The sequence below is a fragment of the Drosophila suzukii genome, chromosome 2R (assembly GCF_043229965.1).
Source record: "Drosophila suzukii chromosome 2R, CBGP_Dsuzu_IsoJpt1.0, whole genome shotgun sequence".
Classification (NCBI taxonomy): Eukaryota; Metazoa; Arthropoda; class Insecta; order Diptera; family Drosophilidae; genus Drosophila; species Drosophila suzukii.
Window position 1 is genome coordinate 13,939,416 of NC_092081.1, and position 21,923 is coordinate 13,961,338.

The 21,923-nt window shown below is 41.4% G+C and overlaps 1 protein-coding gene across 4 annotated transcripts; it reads left to right on the plus strand.

The window, feature by feature from the left end:
* The first annotated feature begins 683 nt into the window (after positions 1-683).
* Positions 684-21,832, plus strand: LOC108010024 (RNA-binding protein asd-2). Of its 4 annotated transcripts, XR_010653574.2 has the most exons (9): positions 685-1,404; positions 6,482-6,560; positions 13,790-13,875; positions 13,977-14,240; positions 17,439-18,000; positions 19,035-19,280; positions 19,930-20,086; positions 20,178-20,432; positions 20,520-21,832. XR_010653574.2 is itself a non-coding variant. In XM_070995213.1 (8 exons), the coding sequence occupies exons 2-7, from the start codon at positions 6,506-6,508 to the stop codon at positions 20,088-20,090; spliced, it is 1,374 nt and encodes a 457-aa protein (XP_070851314.1). In that variant the 5' UTR covers positions 684-1,404; positions 6,482-6,505; the 3' UTR covers positions 20,091-20,117; positions 20,178-21,832. The 4 variants fall into 4 exon arrangements, 3 of the variants coding, with proteins under 3 accessions (XP_070851314.1, XP_016930313.3, XP_065719568.2); XM_070995213.1 differs by having other exon boundaries at positions 684-1,404; positions 19,930-20,117; positions 20,178-21,832; XM_017074824.4 differs by having other exon boundaries at positions 20,178-21,832.
* Positions 21,833-21,923: the final 91 nt, after the last annotated feature.

The following is a 21,923-nucleotide window of genomic DNA, read 5'->3' on the forward strand; positions in this document are numbered from 1 at the left end:
ACTAAAAAAAATTGCTAAATTACCATCCCAAACATCCTAATATATGTTGGGCAATACAAAAATTTAGAAAACCCCTTTTTATTTTCATTGTGTTTATTATAAAGCTTAACATTTAAGATGTATTTGCTATGAATAAAAAACCGTTAAAGTAAACCATAACTGAATAAATTATTAAGGAAGTATATCATTCAGGATGTAATTTGAACAGAGTTGAAAATGTGGAATACTATTTTTTTAGAGTTCAAGCATAGCTGCTATGTTTAGGACTCAAGAATTCCAAACTATGAGCAGCAGCAACATCATCATTACCCCAAATTACCCCTATTAAAATTTAAGACTCCAGTCCCTTTAGCCGGAATAATCAGGGAATGCAACCAAGTTTCCAGGACCTATGAAGGCCAATCCCAAGCAGATATCCACCTGGCTAATCGCAGAGCAAAGCCGGGCCGAAAGTAATTATGGCCATGTGCATTTTAAAGTATAACGAAATTTCCGAATTTCCGACTTACAGGACATCTGGCCTGCATTATCGCCAAGCTGTTCCCACTATGGGATGATATGAGGACTCTAGACGAACTGCGCAGAATCGGCATCCAGTAGCCAGTATCCAGTATCCAGCATCCACAGTTGTCAGTTCTTGGGGTCTGGTCTCCAGCAGGTTGGCCACATTCAGCCTCAGCTCGCATCAGTTGCGCGTCGGGCTCTTAAGGGAACGGTTGACCAACTCCGGAATGCGGTTCTTTGCGGGATCGGAGGAGTGCTAGAGGACACACAGACAAACACACAGTCAGTCGCCACTTTCAGGTGTTTGGCGCCAAGTTGCCCCAGAGAGACAAATTGTTTATCTTGTGTCAAGTGGTGTATGGCCACCCTTTTTGGCCACCCACTTTGGCTACAACTCCAGTGAAAGTTTGTTGTCGCCATCTAGCCATTTCTCGCTTTGTGGCCACTGTGGATAGGTGGGAGTGAAGTAAAGTGGAGTGGAGTGCCAGTGCCCCAGACCCAGCTAACCAAAAACAGTTGGATCCTTGCGGTTTCGGGGAGCCGAAATCGGATGACATTATCTCCCAGAGGCCGCGGGTCTATTGTGGCAAAGGTGGAGTGGAGTAGAGTGGAGTGTGGGTTGTGGAATGCTGCCGAGTGACTCGAAATTAAAAGCGAAACAAGGCGTCGCACCTCGGGCATGCATCTTTAATCAGGCCCCAATGAATTTCCGCGCGAAATGTTTACGGCCTATGAATAAGCAATGAAATAAGCGCTCCCGGGCATTTGTCATTTGGCAAAGTGAAAATTGAAGTGACTGTGCAAAATTGAGACAAATGTGCTTCAGCATTCGTGTGCCGTTGGATTAAAGCAGGTCCACACAATCCCGGCATAATCCGGGCATAATTTTATCTTAACTAGGTAAATATTGGGTCACGTTTGGTTGTGTATGAAATGTGGGGCTCTTTCACACCTGTTACGACTTAATTACGGCCCGGCAAAGTAACTGAATTATTCACCTGGAATGCGGCTGGAGTGGCTCGATGGCAGTATATTTGCCAAAGTAGATGAACAAATAGCCAGCGGGGAAAATGTGTGTGAGTGCCCAAAGTCCGCAAAACCAAAGTCCAGAGTCCAGAGTCCACAGGACCAACAGGACTAATTCCCCCCGAGGCTGTTCGAATCGAAATCGGAATCCTCGAACGGCGGGCAGTCATATAAACGAGAATGAATGAATGTAATTGCTTTTGATTTATCTCACTCTCAGCGCCAACAGAGTGGAAAGCCATTTATTTGGTGATTTCCGCTCGTACCTGGTCGAAATATAACTAATTCTGATAAATTATTACACAGATGATTATTGATGAACACTAATTTATTAAGTCAAATCGCTTGGGGGCTCTATGTAAGTAAGTAGGTGAATGCTGCTGGGGTCTCCATAAACCTCAACCTGAACCTCAAAACCTTTCTTTCACCCAAACACACAAAAAAATAAGGAAAATGGAATTTGGAATCATGAAATTATTTATGAAGGAATGCCTGCGAGGGAGAAAAGACCTTTGGCATTGCCTTTTTTGGGTTTTGCGGCCAACTTATTCGAGAATAAAGGGAAAAGTTTTACTTTTTGTGGCTGAATTATACATTTGAATGCATATTTGCTGGCCGGAATTATATGAGGGACATGTCTATGAATCTGTTTTTCGCCCAGCTTTAAAAAGACAACTTTCCTGGGTCAGGACCCTCAAAAATTCCCGCAGGACACATGACCAAAGGGTAACTATAATGTGCTTAATTAGAAAGGGGAAAAAGTCATGCATTTCAGATTAGGTATATGATTAATGGTAAAAACTGACCGTTACCAGTTGGCCCGATTTAAAATGCACGGTCACATAAATCAATTTCTGAAATGCATTGGCATTGACACAGTGCAGCTCTGCGGGATATCCGATTATGCGGTTTTGATAGCCACATCGATTAATCAACGACAGTTTAATGGCTCTGCGCCGATATTCCACTGTAAAGTCCACGGACTCGGGATCAAATCAGGTCCAAACTCGCTCTTGATTGAGTATTTCCCGCAGTCGATTGAATAAACAAATTCCACGGGGCTATCCCGCATTCTTCATTTTCCTTGGTTATTTTAGTTGAAAATAGGTGTCTATACTTCCGTGCACCCGAAGAAAATATTCAATAGAACTTAAGAATTATGTAGAGAAAAAAGAAAAAGAAATTTTACTTAAATAAAAGAAAGCTTAAGTTTAATTTTTAACATTTTTTGTTTCGGGTTGTGTATATGCAATTATCTTTAATGACCTCGATACAATGCGAAATTGGCTTAATCACTGGCAGCCATGAAATAAAATTGTCCGATTTTATATGAAGCATTCTTAAAGAGCTTTCATATTTTGAGATAATTTAAAATATATTCAAATAGAAAGAATGCTTTTTAAGTATAAATTATTAACTTATACATTGATTTTTCATTATTTCTCTTTCAACGATGCTCATAAGAGCTGCATATTTTCAATAAAATAACATTTATGTATAGTTTTTATTTAATGTCGATTTAACCGAAACATTAAGTGCTGCAACATGAGAATATGAAATCACCACTTTGTATTATTCTTTCAGTGCCGGAGTGCAGAAAAAATTGTTCCATTATTTTTTGAAATTAATTGGCCAACGCTTGTGAAACAATTTCCGGTCAGGAATTCCTCTAGCATTTAGGAGGCAAACACGGTCAAAAGGGGTTGTTAGATGGGTTTTGGAAGGGGTGGTTCTCCGGTCTCCACTCTCCACTCTCCATTCTCCGCCCTCCGGGGGCTCTGAGGCATTTTTGAATATTTCATTTTCGCATTTTCATGTTGACCAACTGGCCAAATAAATTCGAGGAAAACAAATAAACTAAGCAAGACTTTAGATGGAAGATGAAAGGTTGATGATTTCTGGTGCCCTGCACCCGATCCGCCATGCATCAGAACTGAAATCGGCTGGGCTGGTGGGGATTTATGGATTCTGGAATGTTGACACAATGCCCAAATAATTCAAATGCTGTGCGAATCTGCTGAAATATGTTATACATTCATTTACATGCAGATGGGAGCCCTTCGGCTTTTAGACGGATTTGACACGTAGCGGGTAAAATGCAGATACTGAATTCAAGTGGGCCCGTTTCGCAGGATGAGCAATGGATGCAGGATGGAATGGTATGGTGTGGTATGGGATGGAATGAGGGTGTGGATATATGGGATACATGGAGTTTTCACTTTTGCCATGCATGTGCGAGCTTGTTTGTGTTGTGTGTATTTGCATTTCCATTTCGGTTTTATTTTTCATTTTTCTGATGTTACTGTGACTGCAATATTCGCTTGAATAAATTATCCAGGTGAGCATTGCTCTGCATACTAAAAGGCTGAATATGCTCGATCGGACTTTAAATCAAAGGCAGGTTGTTTGGTAACTTAATTGTCTTCAATTGCAGCTGTTTGCCAATTGTTGCAAAAGGGTAGAAAATGCTGAGCATCCTGCGAGATAACGCCATTAATTTGGATTAATACGAATATATCTCATGGAGTGGCGCTGGGCAATCACGACTATCGCCGAAATCCCCTTCATTGTATTCAAATGTCTTTATCCCCCCACAAAGTCCGTCCCAGTTTCCGCAATGTCCCGGGCTTACTTGGCCCTATATCTCCATTTTACCCCTCTTCTTCAGGCCCCCCCTCTTCAGTCACTGTCGCCCTCTCCGTTCGCTTTATGGTTCATGTTCATGTCTTCTTTATCTAAATCATCCAACTGTGTAAATATTTGCTTCGCTTCCTGCATTCCATCCTCGTTATCCTTAAATCGTGCGTGCCGAGCTATACAAAGACAGGGGAGTGGGAGCGAGAGGGGCTGCAAGGTGGGAGCGAGAAGGACTCTCGAGGAGCGGGAATGAATAAAGCAAGCCCAACCCATCGGCCCACCAACCGACCGACTGAACCGACCTACTCTACACTGGGTTAAATTTTGCATAAGAAACACACGGCGGTCGCTGTCCTTGCACAGTGGAAAAAAAACCTGAGAATTTAAGAAGCTTAGTGTAAAAAGCAAGAAACGTTTAAAATGGGTAGCAAAAATGGGTATCTAAAGAGAGCTTAGAAGATGAATAGACTTCAGAAAATTTTCAGATTGTCCAAATATGACAGCAATGGTAAGAAAATCCCCTGAGAAGGACCAAGGACCAAAATAGATGTATTAAAAATAAAATGTTGTTTGAATTGATATGGTAACAATTCACTTTCTTAAAAATATGCAAAACAGAATGAAGCTAAGATTAAATGTTCTAAAATACGTTTTTTCACATATTTAAGAAGAATCGTTCTTAAAATCAAGACGAAATTATTCTCAATTTAGTGCACTCGATTTCTTTTTGAAGTCATTATCAATTTGGGGTATCTAAGAATAAATCTATGACTACATTTTAGGATCTCAAGAATGGGATTGAGAATTTTTTTTTTGAGCGTACCCTTAAATAATATAGAAAAACCCGGTATCAGTGTGGTTAATTTTAGATTGCTAAAAATATATAAATTGTATATAATCGATATTACACTAAGATTCATAGCAGAGTCCTTAAGATAAGGAATCTAATAATATTCATACCAAACACCTCTAATAATAACCCCAGTTTGTTGTACTTAACGACGAGCAGATGAAACAAACATTTGTCTTCTTCGTCTGAAATATAACATTTACTTTGCCAAGACAAATAAAAACACCTTTCGGCCCACTGTGCGTAATTCCAATGGTAAACAATAATCGCGGCATTAATCTGAAACTGCGCACAAATCCGTCAAACTTAGTTGGAAAATCGGGGAAAAGCCAGAAGCCCAGAAAAAGAAAACCCAAGGAGGCAAACAACAACAACGGAAACAAGGACTAAAACACAAACATTGGCGCAGATTTTGGGGCGCTTGAAGTGTCATTAATTTTAAGAACTTTAACCCACTTCCGCTCGTTATCGGTCGTCCATCAGTTTTCCAGGTAACTTGGCTTTAATTTAAAATTGACGAGGTCGGCGGGGGAATTTGGCGAAACAAATAGTTGCAATCATCCTGAAAGGCAATTAAGCGGCGTGACTGAGTGTTTTATGGCACTGAAAATTATACGACTCCGTCAGGTTTTATGACTTTATGCTCAGGCGGAGAATCTGAATCGCAGATGGATGCTATCCAGAATTTAATGGGCCGCACCGGCCAATTATCCCTAAGCATAAAGAAATCGGGGTCACCGCTTACGCTCCGAGTGGTTCACAAGTGTACATCCTACGTACTTCTCATGGGGGGAATGATATGAGCCGAGTTCAGTTTGTTTCAAATATGGTCCCTCTTTTATGTCGGCCCTTCATATTTGCTGACTGGGGAAACCGATACTCGACACTCGACACTCGAAATGGGGCAAATGTTTGGCTTCCATAGATGGATAAACGCATGGAGGACACAGGATGATAGTCAATCTCTGACGCCACTGAAACCCAATCCACAAACAGAAAAAAAGAGATAGATAGAGATATAAAGATAAAGGCCAGGGATCACCGGCAGCAGCAATCAATATTCATAAAGATTCGGAAAAGTTCACTCCACGGGGTTAGACAAACTTTCGATTGTGTTTTGGGAATATGACGTAGAAATCGCTACCAACTTCGCCCGGGCTTATTTCATTATGGAACTTATCAACAGATTTGAAACAAAATTCCCCGTACCGCCCCCTCCGCAACTTTCATAAGTATTTACCATGTTGGGGGCGTTTTTGTCAGCTGCATTATGATAAAAATTTTCCAAAGTTTTCCTTAAGCTTTTTACACGGGCTTACCGCAAGATGTTGGCTGAAGGGCCGGGCCGATATGGGGGGGAGGGGGTACCAGGCTTAGCTGAAAACTTGAAAGGGACGAAATCCCTTTGGCCTCAAACTATTATTACATGCTCATATAGATTATTCACATTCTTTCACTTTGCAGTCACCGCAACTGAAGCAACAAAGGATGGATCCAAAAGCCGGCTTAAGTGCTCTGGAGGAAAGGTCCCTGAAAGGCTCAGGTATGTGGCTTATATAATTGCCGACAAATGCTGAGAATTTGGCGCAGTCGATGACGCAAAATGTCTGGGACATACAGGGAGGCTTAGAATTACGTTTTATCTAATTGCTGGAAGTGCATGCACAGAAAACTATTCTCTCTGGGGATGGGTAGAAAATTAATTAACTCGTAATAAAATTTGTTTTGCTAGGATGTTCGCAATATGTACACAGTACATACATTTTTCAGTTGAGTTAGGGCCTCCTTTTCCGTTTGAAGCCCTTAACGTTGTTTGTTAAGTCCCTTTTTCCTTAAATATATTTATTTGGCAACATTTTTTAGGCAAGTTAAATCATAAAAATGTTGATTTTTAATAAAGGGAATCTTAAGTACCTATATTTCCTTGAAAAATGAAACTTTTTAATACAAATAAAAAGACTTTTAATTAATTAAAATACTTAATGATGTAAATAAAGGAAGATAGGTTACCATAGATAACTAAAAATATGATTCATATATTTAAAAGGAGTCAAACTAACGAACTTGAAATATTCTTTGAACTTATGGTTTCTCAATACCAATCAGCTTTATGGAAAACAGATTTGTGGAATATCCAGAATTGTCAGTCATCGAATCGGTTGGGCTTATCCGACGAATCAAGTTGTGATAAAGCGATTGAATCTATTCGTTTTTCATTCCACCAAATCTGCCAAATGTCCCTTTCAGCTGTCTTATAGTTCTGAAAGGCAGGATATATCCCCGTATATGTTGGAATCGAGTCCGGAACGGAACGGGGAGAAAAGGAAAGTCAAACAGAGTGGAGAGTAAACGAAGGAGAAGCCACCACCATTTTGTTTAACCACCTTCATATATGCTCTGAGGGCATTTAGAAAACCCCAAAGAACACACACCCCACACCCGACATACCACTCGCCAGTAGAATTTTCCCGGCTCCACTGGATGGGGGAAATGTGAATTTTTTCTGCTATTCCACCTTTTCGACTTTCGACTTGTTTACGCAAAAGTTAAGGAAGGACATAAAAGCGAGCGGGCATCCTGGCATCCGTCGTAAAAACTGTCGTCGTCACACTGGCTGATACCGATAGCAAAGGCGAAGGCGAAGGCGAATAGCGCCCATTTCTAAAAAAAAAACCCTCATGGTGGGGGGTAAATTTAATCATAAACACACAGCAGTCGATTACGTCATGTGCGAAAACAAAACTATTTGTCGACTTTGCCTTTCATTTGAACTCAGCTCAAAATTCGATTCAATCCGAAAACCCGAACAGCTTAGCTTTAAAGGGAGAATACTACAAAGAAATCAAGCTAGGGGGAGGAAAACGAGAGGCGTTGCGACGATACGATACAAACGTATATCCATCAAAGCTGACTTTTGTAGCTGTAGCTCCCCCTTTTTTTTAGTCTAATCCGAGCAATACTGAAAATTTAAACAAAAAAGAGAGAAAAAATGGCAACATTGGATTACAGATTGTCGCCGGGAAAGTGTAGAGAAAGGGAAACGAGCATAAAAAGGGGATATAATAAACAAGCAGAGAAAGCAGCGGCGGATGTTTAGACCCCGCCCCCAGAACGTCGGGACGTGTAAGCTTCTGGGCACAAGTTGAAGTTCTGCTGCCCCGTCTCTGGTTTCGCTTTTTTTATGATTATTTTTACTTTTGTTTCGGCTAACGAGACGCATTCCGTGGTAATCCGTCCCCGGGGAAATGTTAAACCATCGGGGGACCCCCGGCTAGGTATCATCGGTGTCCTGTCGAAAATCGCTTAAATGGACCATCAATGGTTCGGCCACGAGCCGAGAAATTGCCAAGGACATTAACACTGACGAAATGTTGATTAAACTGGCAGTCCCTTTGGGCCATATTGAAATGGCCAACGGTCAGTGCGGCGAAGGGAAATCTCTTCGCTGGAAATTGAATAATTTGCGCAAACACATTCATACACTTGACTCCCACGTGACCTTTGCCTAGGTCCACACGTAGAAAAAAGGTCCCAAAAGTCTGTAACAGCTTCTGTCAGTTTTTTTTATAGAACACTTATAGGATAGTATTAGAAAAGTAGATAAGTCGTATCTATCTTTTTAGCATGTACAAACTTATTGTTTAGATAGGATATTGTTGGGGATATATATAATAATCAAATGTTACAGATTATTACAGTGAAATATATTAGAGTGAAATATATAATTATCAAAGGTTAGGGTTAAAGGTTTCAGAATCCCAAGTTTATAAGAAAATTCCATAAATGATTGAGAACACTGTATGCATAACTGTACTGCACTATGCATAACTATACCTATAGACATCATTATGATTGGTTTCTAATCCCTAGGGTTTTCTGTAGCACACGCAAAAATATTGGGATATAAAACAACGATTAAGGACTCCCTTTGATGCCTTACTTACCCTTTATTATATTAAAGATAGACAGTTTGGGTTACCCATATTGACTTATAGACATACACATGTAAATGGAGCTTAAGGCTGAACAAGAACTAGGCTGATCAACACAGCTAGAAGAAAACCTAAAAGTTTTGAATAAAGGCCGTACAAATACAATGAATATTTTATGTCATATTTAGAAAGGCCCAAACTTTTTTGATAGAGTCTCAGCAGTCCCTGAAGTTCGGTGACTCCCTTGATTGTTATATTAGGTTTTTCTCCGTGCAGGCAGGTGCCAGAAGTTGGGGAAATAAAAGGCTTATATATCATGCCCAAGACAGCGTCATCGCTCTGAAGAGGGTTTTCCCAGGAATTTTCCGGGGGTCAGGGGTCGAGGGTTGGGGGTGTTGGCTCAAGTGCCTGCCCCCAGGGCGGTGACTTAGGAAAACGGGGGACTCGGATGAAGGACTCCGGACCTCGGACTCCAATGGTAGGCAGCGGCCCGGGACAGTGTTTTCCGCTTTTCCGGACGAGCAAATGACCCGGAAAGGCCAAGCGAAGGCGGCGCGCAAAAGGAAAATGTGGAAAATATGGCATCGGACGGGGCGGCAAACAAAACACAGGGCGTAAGTAACAAAAAGTGGCAACGGAAACAATTGCAGTGACTGAGCAAATGTTTAGCAACCTGCCCCGAGGGATGCACACGATGGCGGATGGAAAAGCCAAGGAAATGCCGGGGAAAAACCAGAGAAAGCACGGCGGGGCGGGGTCAGGAAATGCTAGTTTCCAAAGTCTGTGGCTGCGGCAAGTTGATATTTAAATCTGATTTACTCCATCAAGTGTTTAGTCATCCTGATGGAGGATTCAGGACCTGAATCGCTGCCAGGACCGCCGCTGCATTCTGGCCGCCAAATCCTTGTGGGCTGGGGGCCACCTGGTGGCCCGAAATGCATACCTAATTACGTTAATGGCCGTGCTGGCCATAAATTAGTGGAGATTAGGCGGCGGTGGCCAAATTCCACTCGCACCTTCTGGCCAGAACCGAAACGCTGCCAAATTGAACAGAAACCGGGCGAAAAGTTTCACGATTCGCGATGCGGGCGATGGAAATAATAATTATTGCCATGGCTGTGAGCGAAAAGGTAATTATTATTATTATTGCTCTTTCGAAGCTGCGCAGGTAAATCAATAAATTTACATAATCATTGTGTAAAAGACCAATTAATGGCACTTTAAATGCAAGATGGACAAAGGCATTTTCCGCGACACATTTATCGATCCGCAACGCCAGTGCGACAATTGTGAAAAATATCGTTTAATTAAAACAAATATGCATAGATTACTTTAAATAAAGGCCAGCGCAAAAAGTTATTTCAGGCGAATTTAATTGCTGGTGAAATGGCGCTAATTGAAAAGTCCGTGCCGGGGGAAAACAACACAATTTTCCTGGCCTTCCCCTCGAGTGAGCATTGCAAACAATGTGGAATGAAATGGAAATTAATCTAATTTCTGTGGGACAAGCGGCCAGGAGGAGAACACGGATATCCTTTTAGGATTTTCCACCTCCTACTGATGAGCGTAATTAATCAAACCGAAGTATGAATACTGATTTCCCAAGGGGAGATGGAGATGGAACGGAGAATCTGTTTTATCTGCCAGGCAGCATAAATATTATGATGGCTGGTCCGCAATGCCAAACAATTAACACAGATCTGTGCTTTCACCTACTTGCAAATCTGCCACCGCCTGAAATAGCCGCCCCCACCCCCACTTTCTCCACTTTCTCCCACCTGGCCGAGGCCCATCAGAGTGCTCTCCGCTGACAACTGCCAGCTACTTATGCATGTTGCTGCCACTGACAAGAAACAGCCGGAGAGACAGAAAGGCCGTCTGCAAGGAGGCGGTGGGCGGTGAAAGTGGGCCTTAAGCAGGTAAAAATAAGGTGGGCAGTGGAAAGGGGGAGGGGGAGAGAAGGGGGGTTGCCTAGTGATGTCAGCTGCAGATTACAAAATGAACGGACCTCCAGTAATGGGAGATTCATTTGAATATTCAGATCCTTTTATAGCAGTTAACCCATTTTTGTGATGCTCTAAAAGATAGTAAATGCTTGCTAATTTTAAAGTAATTATAAAGTTTTATAGGAATTTACCCATTTTTCTGATGCTCTTAAAGATAGTACATGCTTGTTAATTTTAAAGAAATTAGGAGCATAATTATATTCATATTTAGTTCAGACTTTAAGGTTTACTTTTACTACTTGCAATGAATTTAAAATTATGAAGTTTTGCCAAGCATGATGTGTAATGTGTCTATGATTTGATGGCGTGATAGTAGATTGCGTACTTTACTGGACAGCTAAATAGATACAGATAGCACTTAAAAAGTTGTAAATCATTTTTGTACACAAATAAAATTATTTATCGAAAGGTCAACTAACACGAATTAGGTAAATTAGATAATGATAAACAAGTTATGTCCCTTCGAAAATACATATTACAGTTTTACACGAATAAAGTAAAATAGATAATGAAATTCATGTTATGTCCCTTCGAAAATACATATTAAAGTTTTACAGGGCTTATACGGAATTTCATCAAAACGGTTTTAACAACCTTTAAAAATTTTTATCAATGCACAGAAAACATGGGCAAATTTGTAAGGCATTTCGGTACACAGAAATAAAATATCATTATCGACTTGATAGTCCCAGGGAAATAAACACGATTAATGTAAAATAGATAATGAACATATTCGAAAATACACATCATTGTGATATTCAATAAAAACGATTATAACAATATTTCAATATTTTATCAATAAATAAGCTGCATAGAAATTATTTTTGTGAGGACTAGAAAATTTTTTAACTGAATAATGTGCATGACAAACAAACAATATCCAAATAAGAGTTTACATGTTACATTTTCAGCTTTAAAAACGATTAACTTTTGGCTATGAAACAGCTGAGAAGGCAGAACTGTTGCAGGCAAATGTTGCATTCCGTGCAAAAGGCAACGACAAAAGGTGTTAAGAAAGCCATTTCGCCTGCTAATGAGTGACGATGCCTCTGAGTGTGTGTGTCCCAAGGTGTGAGAAGGTGTGTGTGCTCCCCCTCCCCCCCCCCCCCCCTCCTGCCAGTGGGTGCTTGTGTTTGTGTGTCCCCGTGAGTCCTTGCCAGGACTTGAGCCCAAGCTGAAGAGCAAACAAAAATGTTTTCGTGTTTGGGCCTGTCAACAGATTTATCCAACTTGCCCCGCCCCCTTCGCCCCTCTTTTTCGGGTTTGTGTGCGTTTGTGTGTGTGCAAAAGCATTTTGCTTAATTAGTTACAAACAGCTGAAACTGAGAGAAAGGCGGAGAAAGGAGAATGGCATCAGTAGCACGTCTTTAAGGCTCCGCCAAATGTTTACAAATGTCGCAGCGTCTGCTGCGGGCAGCTAAAGATACAGATACATTTGCAGATAGAGATGCCAGATTGCAGATACTAGAAACGAGGAGGTGGCAGGTCGTGAAGGATGTGAAAATACGGATGTGTGGGCAGGTGACACAAGTCAGCTCGAGATAATCCGATGAACTTTCCGCCTGTAGCATACTTATGAGGGCAGCTGGTGGCGTGAATAGTGCGCAATATAGACATTTATTCACCAGGCTGCATTCACCAAATGAATGGAATAGTCTTCAAGTCCTTCCACACAATTTCAAAAGGAGAAATGCCAATTAAGTTATGCTTAATATGGACAGGATATTTGTTAAATTGCAATGATGCATTAATTATAAATGTCGAAAATACTTTTTAATTACCATTTATCATCAACAAAAAAATACATGTCTTTATTTAGGTATTAGATTAATTTTGTGTTATGAAAAACCCTTTTGACAGTTTTGATTTATTAAATATAATATGAACTCGTTTAATAGCTGCATTATGCATTAAATTTTTTATTATTTGACCTAGTTAAAGTTTAATTAAATTAAATTGACACATTTCAAGCAAGCTTAGTGGTCTAAATTCAGGCAAGATTTAAAGAGTTTATATGTAAAACTTTAATTTGATGACTTATAATTCCCTTCCGTAGGGTAATTATATTCTTTTTCATTAATTAAGACAACATAAAGCTAACCGAAATTAACAACTTGATGATTGTTTAAGTAATGAATATCGATCTGTTTAGCATTAGCAGAAAAATAAAATTCTCTTTGGTTAGTCTATCCATTTCCATCATGATATTTAATGTAAAATTTAACTTGATGACTTGTAAATCCTCTCAGTAGGAAAATTATATACTTCTCCATTAATTAAGACAACATAAAACTAACGGAAATTAAAAACTTGATGATTGCTTAAAACTGTAATAACTTATACCTTGTTTTTCTTTTTCCCTTTCCTCGACGGAATTCAAAACGTAAGGGCGGATCTTAATACTTTTGGCTTCCGCTCCTTAGAGTAACGAGCTTTTCATTAATTTAATTACTCCCCATCAAACTTTTTATAAAGGGATTCAGTACTCAGGGCCATATGATTGTTTCATAACTTTCGGCTAACTGACTGGACTTATTTTAAAAAGTAAGGGCAACCTATATTTAATAAATGTTGTGACCTTTCGTTGTGTTTTAAGTAAGCTTCTTAAATTACAAATTACAGTTGAAGTAAGAAAGCAATTAAATCGTTATTAACTCCCGATATTACAGTGTACATTTCACAAATGTTATACTTTGAGGTATCCTTCCCTTTGGCCATTAAACATTTAACTTCTCATCCCCTTTGACCATATTATACGCCTCCATAAAGTTAAATTACACGTTTAATTACCAGCACATTAAGCTGAATGCATTTTCCCGTTTGCCTTCCCGCAGAGAAACTCAAAATGCTGGACATCACCCGCGACAAGCCGGTGAAGGTGGCCGTCAAAGTGGCGGTTCCTGTGCGGGATCACCCCAAGGTAAGTTCATGGAGCAGCTAGAGGAGGAGCAAGATGGACGGGAAAGCTGTTAACGGAGGGTAAACATTTTCATTGCATTTCCCTTTGTCCGGCCGCAACAGTTCAATTTCGTGGGCAAGCTGCTCGGTCCCAAGGGCAACTCGATGAAGCGCCTGCAGGAGGACACCATGTGCAAGATGGCCGTTTTGGGACGCGGATCGATGCGGGACCGGCGGAAGGAGGAGGAGCTGCGGGGCAGTGGGGACAGTCGCTATGCCCATCTCTTCGAGGACCTGCACGTCGAGATTTCGACCTTCGCCGCTCCGGCGGAGGCCCACGCCCGGATTGCCTACGCGCTGGCGGAAGTACGCCGCTTTCTGGTTCCGGTGAGTCAAGTCGAGTGGGGCATCCCCCAATTTTGGGGGCTCCTCCCTCGGCATTGTTTGTGTTTAATACCCATTAATGATTAAAGTTTCGTCCGCTCCACGGGCATGCAAATGAGCATCTTAAAGTTTGTCGGGACACGGGGCTTAAAGTTATGCCAGCAGGGAGTGCACTTGGAAAAAGTGTTCTTCAATTTGGAAGAACATTTAAACATTTGAAAGACTTCCCAGAAATGTTTAACCTTTTAAGCCAAATCAAGTCTAATTTTGTTAACCTCATGACAAACTAAAATGAGGTTTTGAGCCTGGTTTTAGCTTGGCATGGGGTCGGCACCTAAATGCTTTAAAAAGTAATCTTTCGTCCTTATTATAAACCATTTTATGAAAATCCATTTCCAGACCCTAACAAAAAAGATTGTATATGCGTTATTATTTTCAATTTTTCTTCAAAGAAGTTTGAAAGCTTGATATATTAATATTTAGTTGACGCACAGACCTTTTTATAAAAAAAAACATATATTTTCTTATAGTATTTTTAATGGATTTCAGTAAACAAAAAAAAATAATTTAAAAAATGTTACAAAAGATAACATTTAAAGAAAATATATAGTACCAATTATTAAATTTTGCGGCATGTTTTACTATCCCTAATGATTACTAAGATGAGCGTGTGTAAAAAGCGTGTTGCCCTGCACTTTCATTTTTCAGAAAGTCATGTTTTAGGGCCAATTTTGCTAAAACTTTAGAAAACGGTTGTGTTTTGATGAAACTTTTCCGAACTCGCTGACGACTTTAATTAAAGTCAAATTTGTGAAAGTCATGGCAAATAGTTTTGGGAGTGTAGGTGGACTCGGGACTCCGTACTGAGGACCCAGCACTGGAGCTGAGCGAACTGCTGCAAGGTTGTGCTCGTTATCGACTTCAGCTTCCGTGTTGCTCATGTTCGCGTGGCATGCAGCGGGTTTCCTGCTCCCCGCGCTCGCTGACTAAATTGCATTGTGCTGTAATTACATTTGCCACCCCCCCCCAGCCCCCCACTCGGGGGTCCCCCTCCTCTGCACCCTGGCTTGAGAACAGGGGGAACTTGGCTGGCATCTTCCTTTTGGCCATTGTGCGGCACTCGACACGCCATCGCCATCGCCATCGCAATCGCCACATCGCCATATCGCCATGGCCAACGCCATTGCCATTTTCTGGAGCCATCCTGTGTGTGTGTGTGTGGAGGAGTTCGAATGGGGGCATACGTATTCCTCTGGCCAAAACCCCCCCTCCCACTCGAGACACAAATGTTAAGCGCTTACTATCTGCAGCCTGCAGACGGGGGATACAGGCAGATCGGGAGTCCTGGAGGCGGCACGTCCTGGGCATCATCCTCACTTGCCCGGCGCCGGCATACTTTATTTATACATCTTCTTTAAGATGCAGGCAGAAATGCTGGGTGGTGGTGGTGGACGTGGAGCAATTTAAACGGCTTGCCGGGGCCATCTATCTGGTGTATTCGTGTACAGGCGTTGCAGCCACCGAGAGAATCACAAATGAGCACCATATATTCTGCTTATGGCAAATTATAGCCCTAAGACCCGGGCTTTGATCTATAATTTCCCACAAAATTCAATTCTCACCTGCCGCACACACACATTGTTTTGAAGTTCCACATTATAAACAGGGGATGGGGGTTCGGGTAATCCAATATATTGACATCCTGGGCCGACCTTTGACTGGCAGCTGTTGGCAACATTGAAACTGTCTCCTATGTTTCATACTTTCTCCCCCTGAGTTATTCCGATCTGATTACACACGACGAAAATTTGCATAGAAATTATTTGATATCCCCTACGCAAGAGGCGGAGACAAAGGCGATAAAAGAAAAAACTGTTTCAATTTAGATAAATTGTTGGGGTTACTTTGTGTTCTTTTTTTTAGAACGTCCCTGTGACATATTTAAGCCTCACCCACCTGGCGGGAAATTGTTTATGGCATCTGCAATCACGATTTATGCACGCCTGCGAGTGCCATAAAAAGGCAGTCTTTCGTGGCAATTCCAAGGGTACTAAAAGCATAGGAAAACAGGAGTGGCACATGCAAATACATATGTTGGCTGCTATTCGGAGAGATATTCATAAACGAGTTAGTTGGTTAATGGGGTTGATGAAATGTGTATCCTGCGTGCGTGTATCTATCGCATCCAGGCCCGTCCACACCCATCCACACCCACCCACTCCATCGCCACCCACATAATTGCATTAAGCACTCGCAGATACCCAGATACCCAGATACACACATGTATGTACATCCGATGAGTGTGTGTGCCTCCCGGAGGGGCAGGAATGGATTCTGCTCAAAGGGTGCTCCACCGGCGACACATGAAACGTGGCTGCGCACAAACTTTTAATTGACATCCAATAAAATTCGCATTTATTGCCAACGACGGCGGCCAGGAAAACGTGAATTCAATTTAATTGCTCGACTGAGGTGTTCTTGTGGTCCCGCTACTAATCCCACCAGTGATGGACAGTATCTCGGTTTCTCAGAATTGCTTTCCATGGTACCGAACACTTGGTACCACAAGAAGAAAGTTTTAATTGTACTCAGTGAAACTTTGTAGCTCTACGTACGTTCTGTTTTTATTAACAATTATATCAATGGCCGATATAATTGAATGAGCTATTATACTTTCAAGGGCCAAATCTCAATATCATGTTAACTTTTGTCGTTGATCTTATTGGTTTTTCGGAAACATTTAGTTATTCAATGGGCATTGTTTTACTAATATTTGTTGGTCGATATATCAAAATGATGAAGGAAGTTTGCCTATACTACTATAATTTACCTTTGTCAATCCGAATTTCCACCTGAACTTTAACTTTCTCTGACAGATTAGAAACTAAAACGTTAAGATGACTTTGGGATATCGTCCCTAAGTAGAAAAAACGCTCCAACCTTTTAGGTTTAGGTTTGAATCGATAATAATGAAGTCAAAGATAAGAACTGTAAGGTATATTTTTTTTTCTTACTAAAATACAAATGGTTGAAAAAGGGAACATTCTGGATACTATATATTTCAAGGATGAACATTACTTAATGATCATTATCATCTCATTCCGAGTCCCAGTTGATTTTCCGCCTTGTGGCTTTTGCCTTTCTTATGGGCGACATAGTGCCATTATTCCCATCACTGAATCGCTCATCTCTTCACCGCAGGACTACCACGATGACATCCGCCAGGAACAGATGTGGGAGATGCAGGCGCTGACGTCCACGCCGGCACTGGGCGCCCACTCGCTGGAGGACTCGCAGAGCCCCACCATCAACGCCAGTAATCAGGTGGGAGGCGCCACCAACTCCTCCTCCAGCGGGGCCAATGGGCGGGGCCTGGGCGGCGGACTGGCCGACATGGACACGTCCAACGATGACAAATCGGACGATGCCAGCGGCATGGAGTGCCTGTCGGCAGTCGACAAGCTCGAGTGCTCATCCAGCTGTGCCAGCCTGGGAATCAGCGGAATCACGACCATCAGCACCACCAGCTCTGAGCATCCGCATCCGCATCCGCACCAGCATCCCCACCAGCACCACGCGCACCTGCACCCAGCGCACGCCCACGGAAACCAGCAGCAGCAGCAGGTGCATCACCACCACCACCAGAGCCACCAGGCGCACTTCCACCAGCTGCTCCAGCAGGCCCATGGAGGAGCCAGTGCAGCAGCGGCTGCCTGCGGGGAGCATCTCTCCGGCCAGGCAACTCCGGCGACGGCGGCGGCACGTAAGTGAACTCCGGCCGCAGTGGCTTTGCCAAAGCCGAGCTGGTCTCGACTATTAATTGGAAATTACTGCCTCCATTGATGTACTGCCTGAATGGGCCACAAGAACATAATCCAGCTCCAGCCGAGAGGCAAGGCAATTCAGGCTTAAACACACTTTCTGTGGATGATATGCTCTCGCAAAGGACTTTACATTATTCCGCAATTTACGTAATTGCAACTTAAATTACATATTCATTGGTGGTCTTTGGTCTGTTGAGTTCATTATGGGTATAGAGTTATGTGTACAAGAACATTTTATATGCAGTAGGAAAATCAGAACTTTATGAGAAAATGCAGGTCATACTTTCAGATGAACAGTAAATATGTTAAAGTCGTTTAATTTTCATGACTATCACTTAAAGAACAAATTTTATATGGTCAAATCTTACTATTAGGTATTTAAGTTCTTCTAGGTATGGGAAATATAGCAAATTCAAGGTAGATACAGAACTTATTTAAGTGAATGAAGTGATTATCATTTTATTGTGTTCTATATAATGGAGAATTCGATCTTTTAAATTTAAAACGAAATTAGCTAGTGTTAAGATAGCAGTGCTCATTTCTTAGTTATGACCGTATTGATCTTGGTAGACTTTAATTCTATCATAGAGCATGATAAAAGAAATTCTAAGCTTATGTTACCAGAGTCAGAATAAACTGATTATCATTTTATTGTGTTCTAAAAATAATACAGAATTAGATTTTTTAAGTTCAAACAGAATTAGCTAAAGTTAAAATAGTAAGATATTTTATGACAATCCTCATTTCTTAGTTCTGATCTTATTGATTTTGGAAGAATTTAGTTCCATTATAGAAGGTGATATTGAAATTAATTTCATCATTGAACTTGAAATAGAGTCCACAGGGGTAACCCCGGAAGGGAATTCTTAGCTTCGGTTACCGGAGTCAGACTCCTTCTCCCTTTGTCCAAAGCAATCCTCCAGCTGCCACTCATCCCGCTCTCTACCCCTGTCCGCCATCAATCCACCCACAGTGCACACCACAGCCATGGCAGTGGCACTCCAGCATCAGCTGACAGCCGCAGGAATCGGAGGACTCCTGAAGCCCGCCACCGGAGTGGGGGCCACCATGGCCGGGCTGCCCACCACCCAGGCGGGGGCCGCCGCCCTGCAGTTGTCCGGCGACGGGGAGTCATCCGGATCGACGCTCACGCTGCTGGAGCCACCGGGCACCGCCCTCCTCCACCCCGCTCTGCGCAACGTCAAGACCATCAACATAGGTGAGTGCTGCAGAAGAGGCTTCAGTTGCCGTCCTCGGCTCATTTCAGTTCCTGCTCGATGAAAACTCATTGGCAATTAAGCCAGTAGCTCGAAACATACTCGAAATAATTAGAACCCACTCAGAACTAAGTTTTTTAGCTTTTGTCATGGAAAACTTTTAAACCACATCTTGTTAGCTTAAAAATTATTATTTCTTATTTCTTACTGTTAAGTTAAGTTAAGTTAAGTTTTTAGTTCCATGGAACTAAATAGAAGCAACAACTATGAAATTATTTTATTGAACTAAACTTGGTCGTTATTTCACTGGGCCTTATTAAATAGTATATATTTGATTTCAATATTACTATCCTTAATATAAATAGAAAACTAATCCCACTTGGTTATTCCTTTTTTATTTTCAATATTATTATCCTTAATATTGGATGGGTTATTCCTTATTTTGTTTTCAATATTACGATCCTTAATATAGGATGGAATACTTAATATATTATTAAGTAAAATTGAAAGCAACTATAAGCATTTTTTAAAAGTAAGAAAAATGAATAATATATTTGTATAAGTTTTGTTTTTAACTATTTTATACCACTAATATCTTTTGACAATGACTTCATGCCTTTACCTTGGGGATACTTTCTCTCTGTGTGCTAGGTGGCGGCCTGGGAAGGAAGCGCCCGTTGCTAGGGGTTCCCCGCTCCGGAATGAATCCCACCAAGCGCACGGTGATGAGTCTGCTGGCCAGGGCCAAGAATTCGCAGGCGCTGCACTCGGTCCGCCAGCCCATGGTGACGGCCACCAGTTTCGCTGAGTGAGTTGCCCCCACGGAAACCACCCGCCACGTACTCCGATTTCACGGACCCATCGGGGGGGAATGGGAACTCATTCATTGTGTTTTTCAGACCCTTGCAGATGCTGGCCTCGCCGTTCATTATTCCGCACCAGGCGGTGGACCAGCCCATCCTGGCGCTGTCGAAGGAGGGACTCGCCCAGGGCGTCTAACCCAGTGACCTGCTCCACCTGCGGCTGCCCAGATAGACCAATCTGACCGATAACCACCTGCCCCGCCTCCCCCTTGCGAGGCAAGCGGGAATCTCGAGGAGATTACCGAGTAATACTAGGCGATGTTTGCGTAGACGATGCGTACTTTCCACGTAGTAAGGCTATACCGATCTTTAGGGACTAACTGTGAACTTATCCGAGCGAAATCTCGAGCTCGTGCTACACGATTTTATTTTTTACAGAGAATAAACGGAGCGTCTATTTGCAATGCGATGTTTTATTTCCACAGATGCAAAACCTAGGCAAACAAAATCGAAACGTTCGATCTAATGGAACAGAGTTTAAACTTTAAACAAATTGAAACCTAAAATTAGTGTCAAATTAAAAATGAGAGCAACTTCAATAGAAATAAATGTAAACGCAATTACTTTAAACAAATTACTTTAAATAAATATACACACAAATACGAATGCGACTGCGAATGCAGATTCCAAACACGAGTACCATAAAAGATATATATACAATACATACGAACACGTATACAAGAATATACAAGTATAAATATGTGTGTACTTAAATCTATATAAACTTAAGATTAAACCAAACGAAACTACTAAATTAATGAGATAATACAATAATTTTAAAGTATTTTAACAGCCACAAAACGAAGACAAAGTCAAAAACCAAATGAAAATGAAAATGAAAATGAAAGGAAAAGAAAGGAAAGTAGAAGGATATAGACAGTTGAGGTAGAACCCCCGATCAGAGAGATCCCACCGCCTTCAGCTTGCGTTGCCTGATTGATTCCACATTGAGTCCCCTCAGACCCAAAGCTACAGCTGATAGATATGATAGTTCGGTTTCAGTTTCAGAACAGAAAGTTTCAGAACATCGAAAGCAGCGATCGCCTCCAGAGTTATATTTTTTTGTTCAGATATTATATACACGCACTCGAGGATGATGTTTGGAAGGTCTGTGTCTTTGGTCTGAGTCCAGCTAGATGCTCCATCCCCTCCACCACACTGCGATGCTTCGATTAAACGTATGAATTGATATTAAAACTATAGGAATTTGATCTCACAGTTATCTGTCGAGTACTTTGGGTGCCACTGTACCGACCATTCCAGCAGATAATTCCGATGTCACGTCGAGAGTTCACTTTAGCTCCCCAGTTACTTTGTTGACTGTGCACGAACCACATAGTTCTTAAATAGCGTTAACCGATATACAATAACAAACATTACTCAATAAATGTTCACAGAAAGTTTAATCAAAAAAACAAAACGAATATTTACAGCGTAACGTAAAAGTAAAAGTAAAAGTAAACTTAAAGCAAAAATATTGATGTTCAAAGAAAGCAAATCCGTGAAAGGTCCTACTCATGTCATTAATGTAGATGTCAAATATGCAAAACGAATTAAATAATTAAACCAGTCTTAAATGTGAAAAATTTCAGCAAAATTCCACCACAACCACCAGAAACCACACAAAAAACCGCCACCACCACCACAGCTTCGAGCTATTCACAAATAAAATGCAATATTTTAAAAATAAACGCTAAAGAGTTTTACTCCCTGATTTTGATGGCAAGTAACGAGGAGAAGTACTCTTTTCTTACACTTTATGCTTGCTGGTTCCATAAAAAA

Bases quoted from the DNA above. Each gene is read 5' to 3' on its own strand.
- LOC108010024 (XM_017074824.4), top strand. From the start codon at position 6,506: ATGGATCCAAAAGCCGGCTTAAGTGCTCTGGAGGAAAGGTCCCTGAAA. The intron at 18,001-19,034 runs GTAAGTGAACTC...ATCCACCCACAG, and splicing joins TCCGGCGACGGCGGCGGCAC to TGCACACCACAGCCATGGCA. The intron at 19,281-19,929 runs GTGAGTGCTGCA...TCTGTGTGCTAG, and splicing joins CGTCAAGACCATCAACATAG to GTGGCGGCCTGGGAAGGAAG.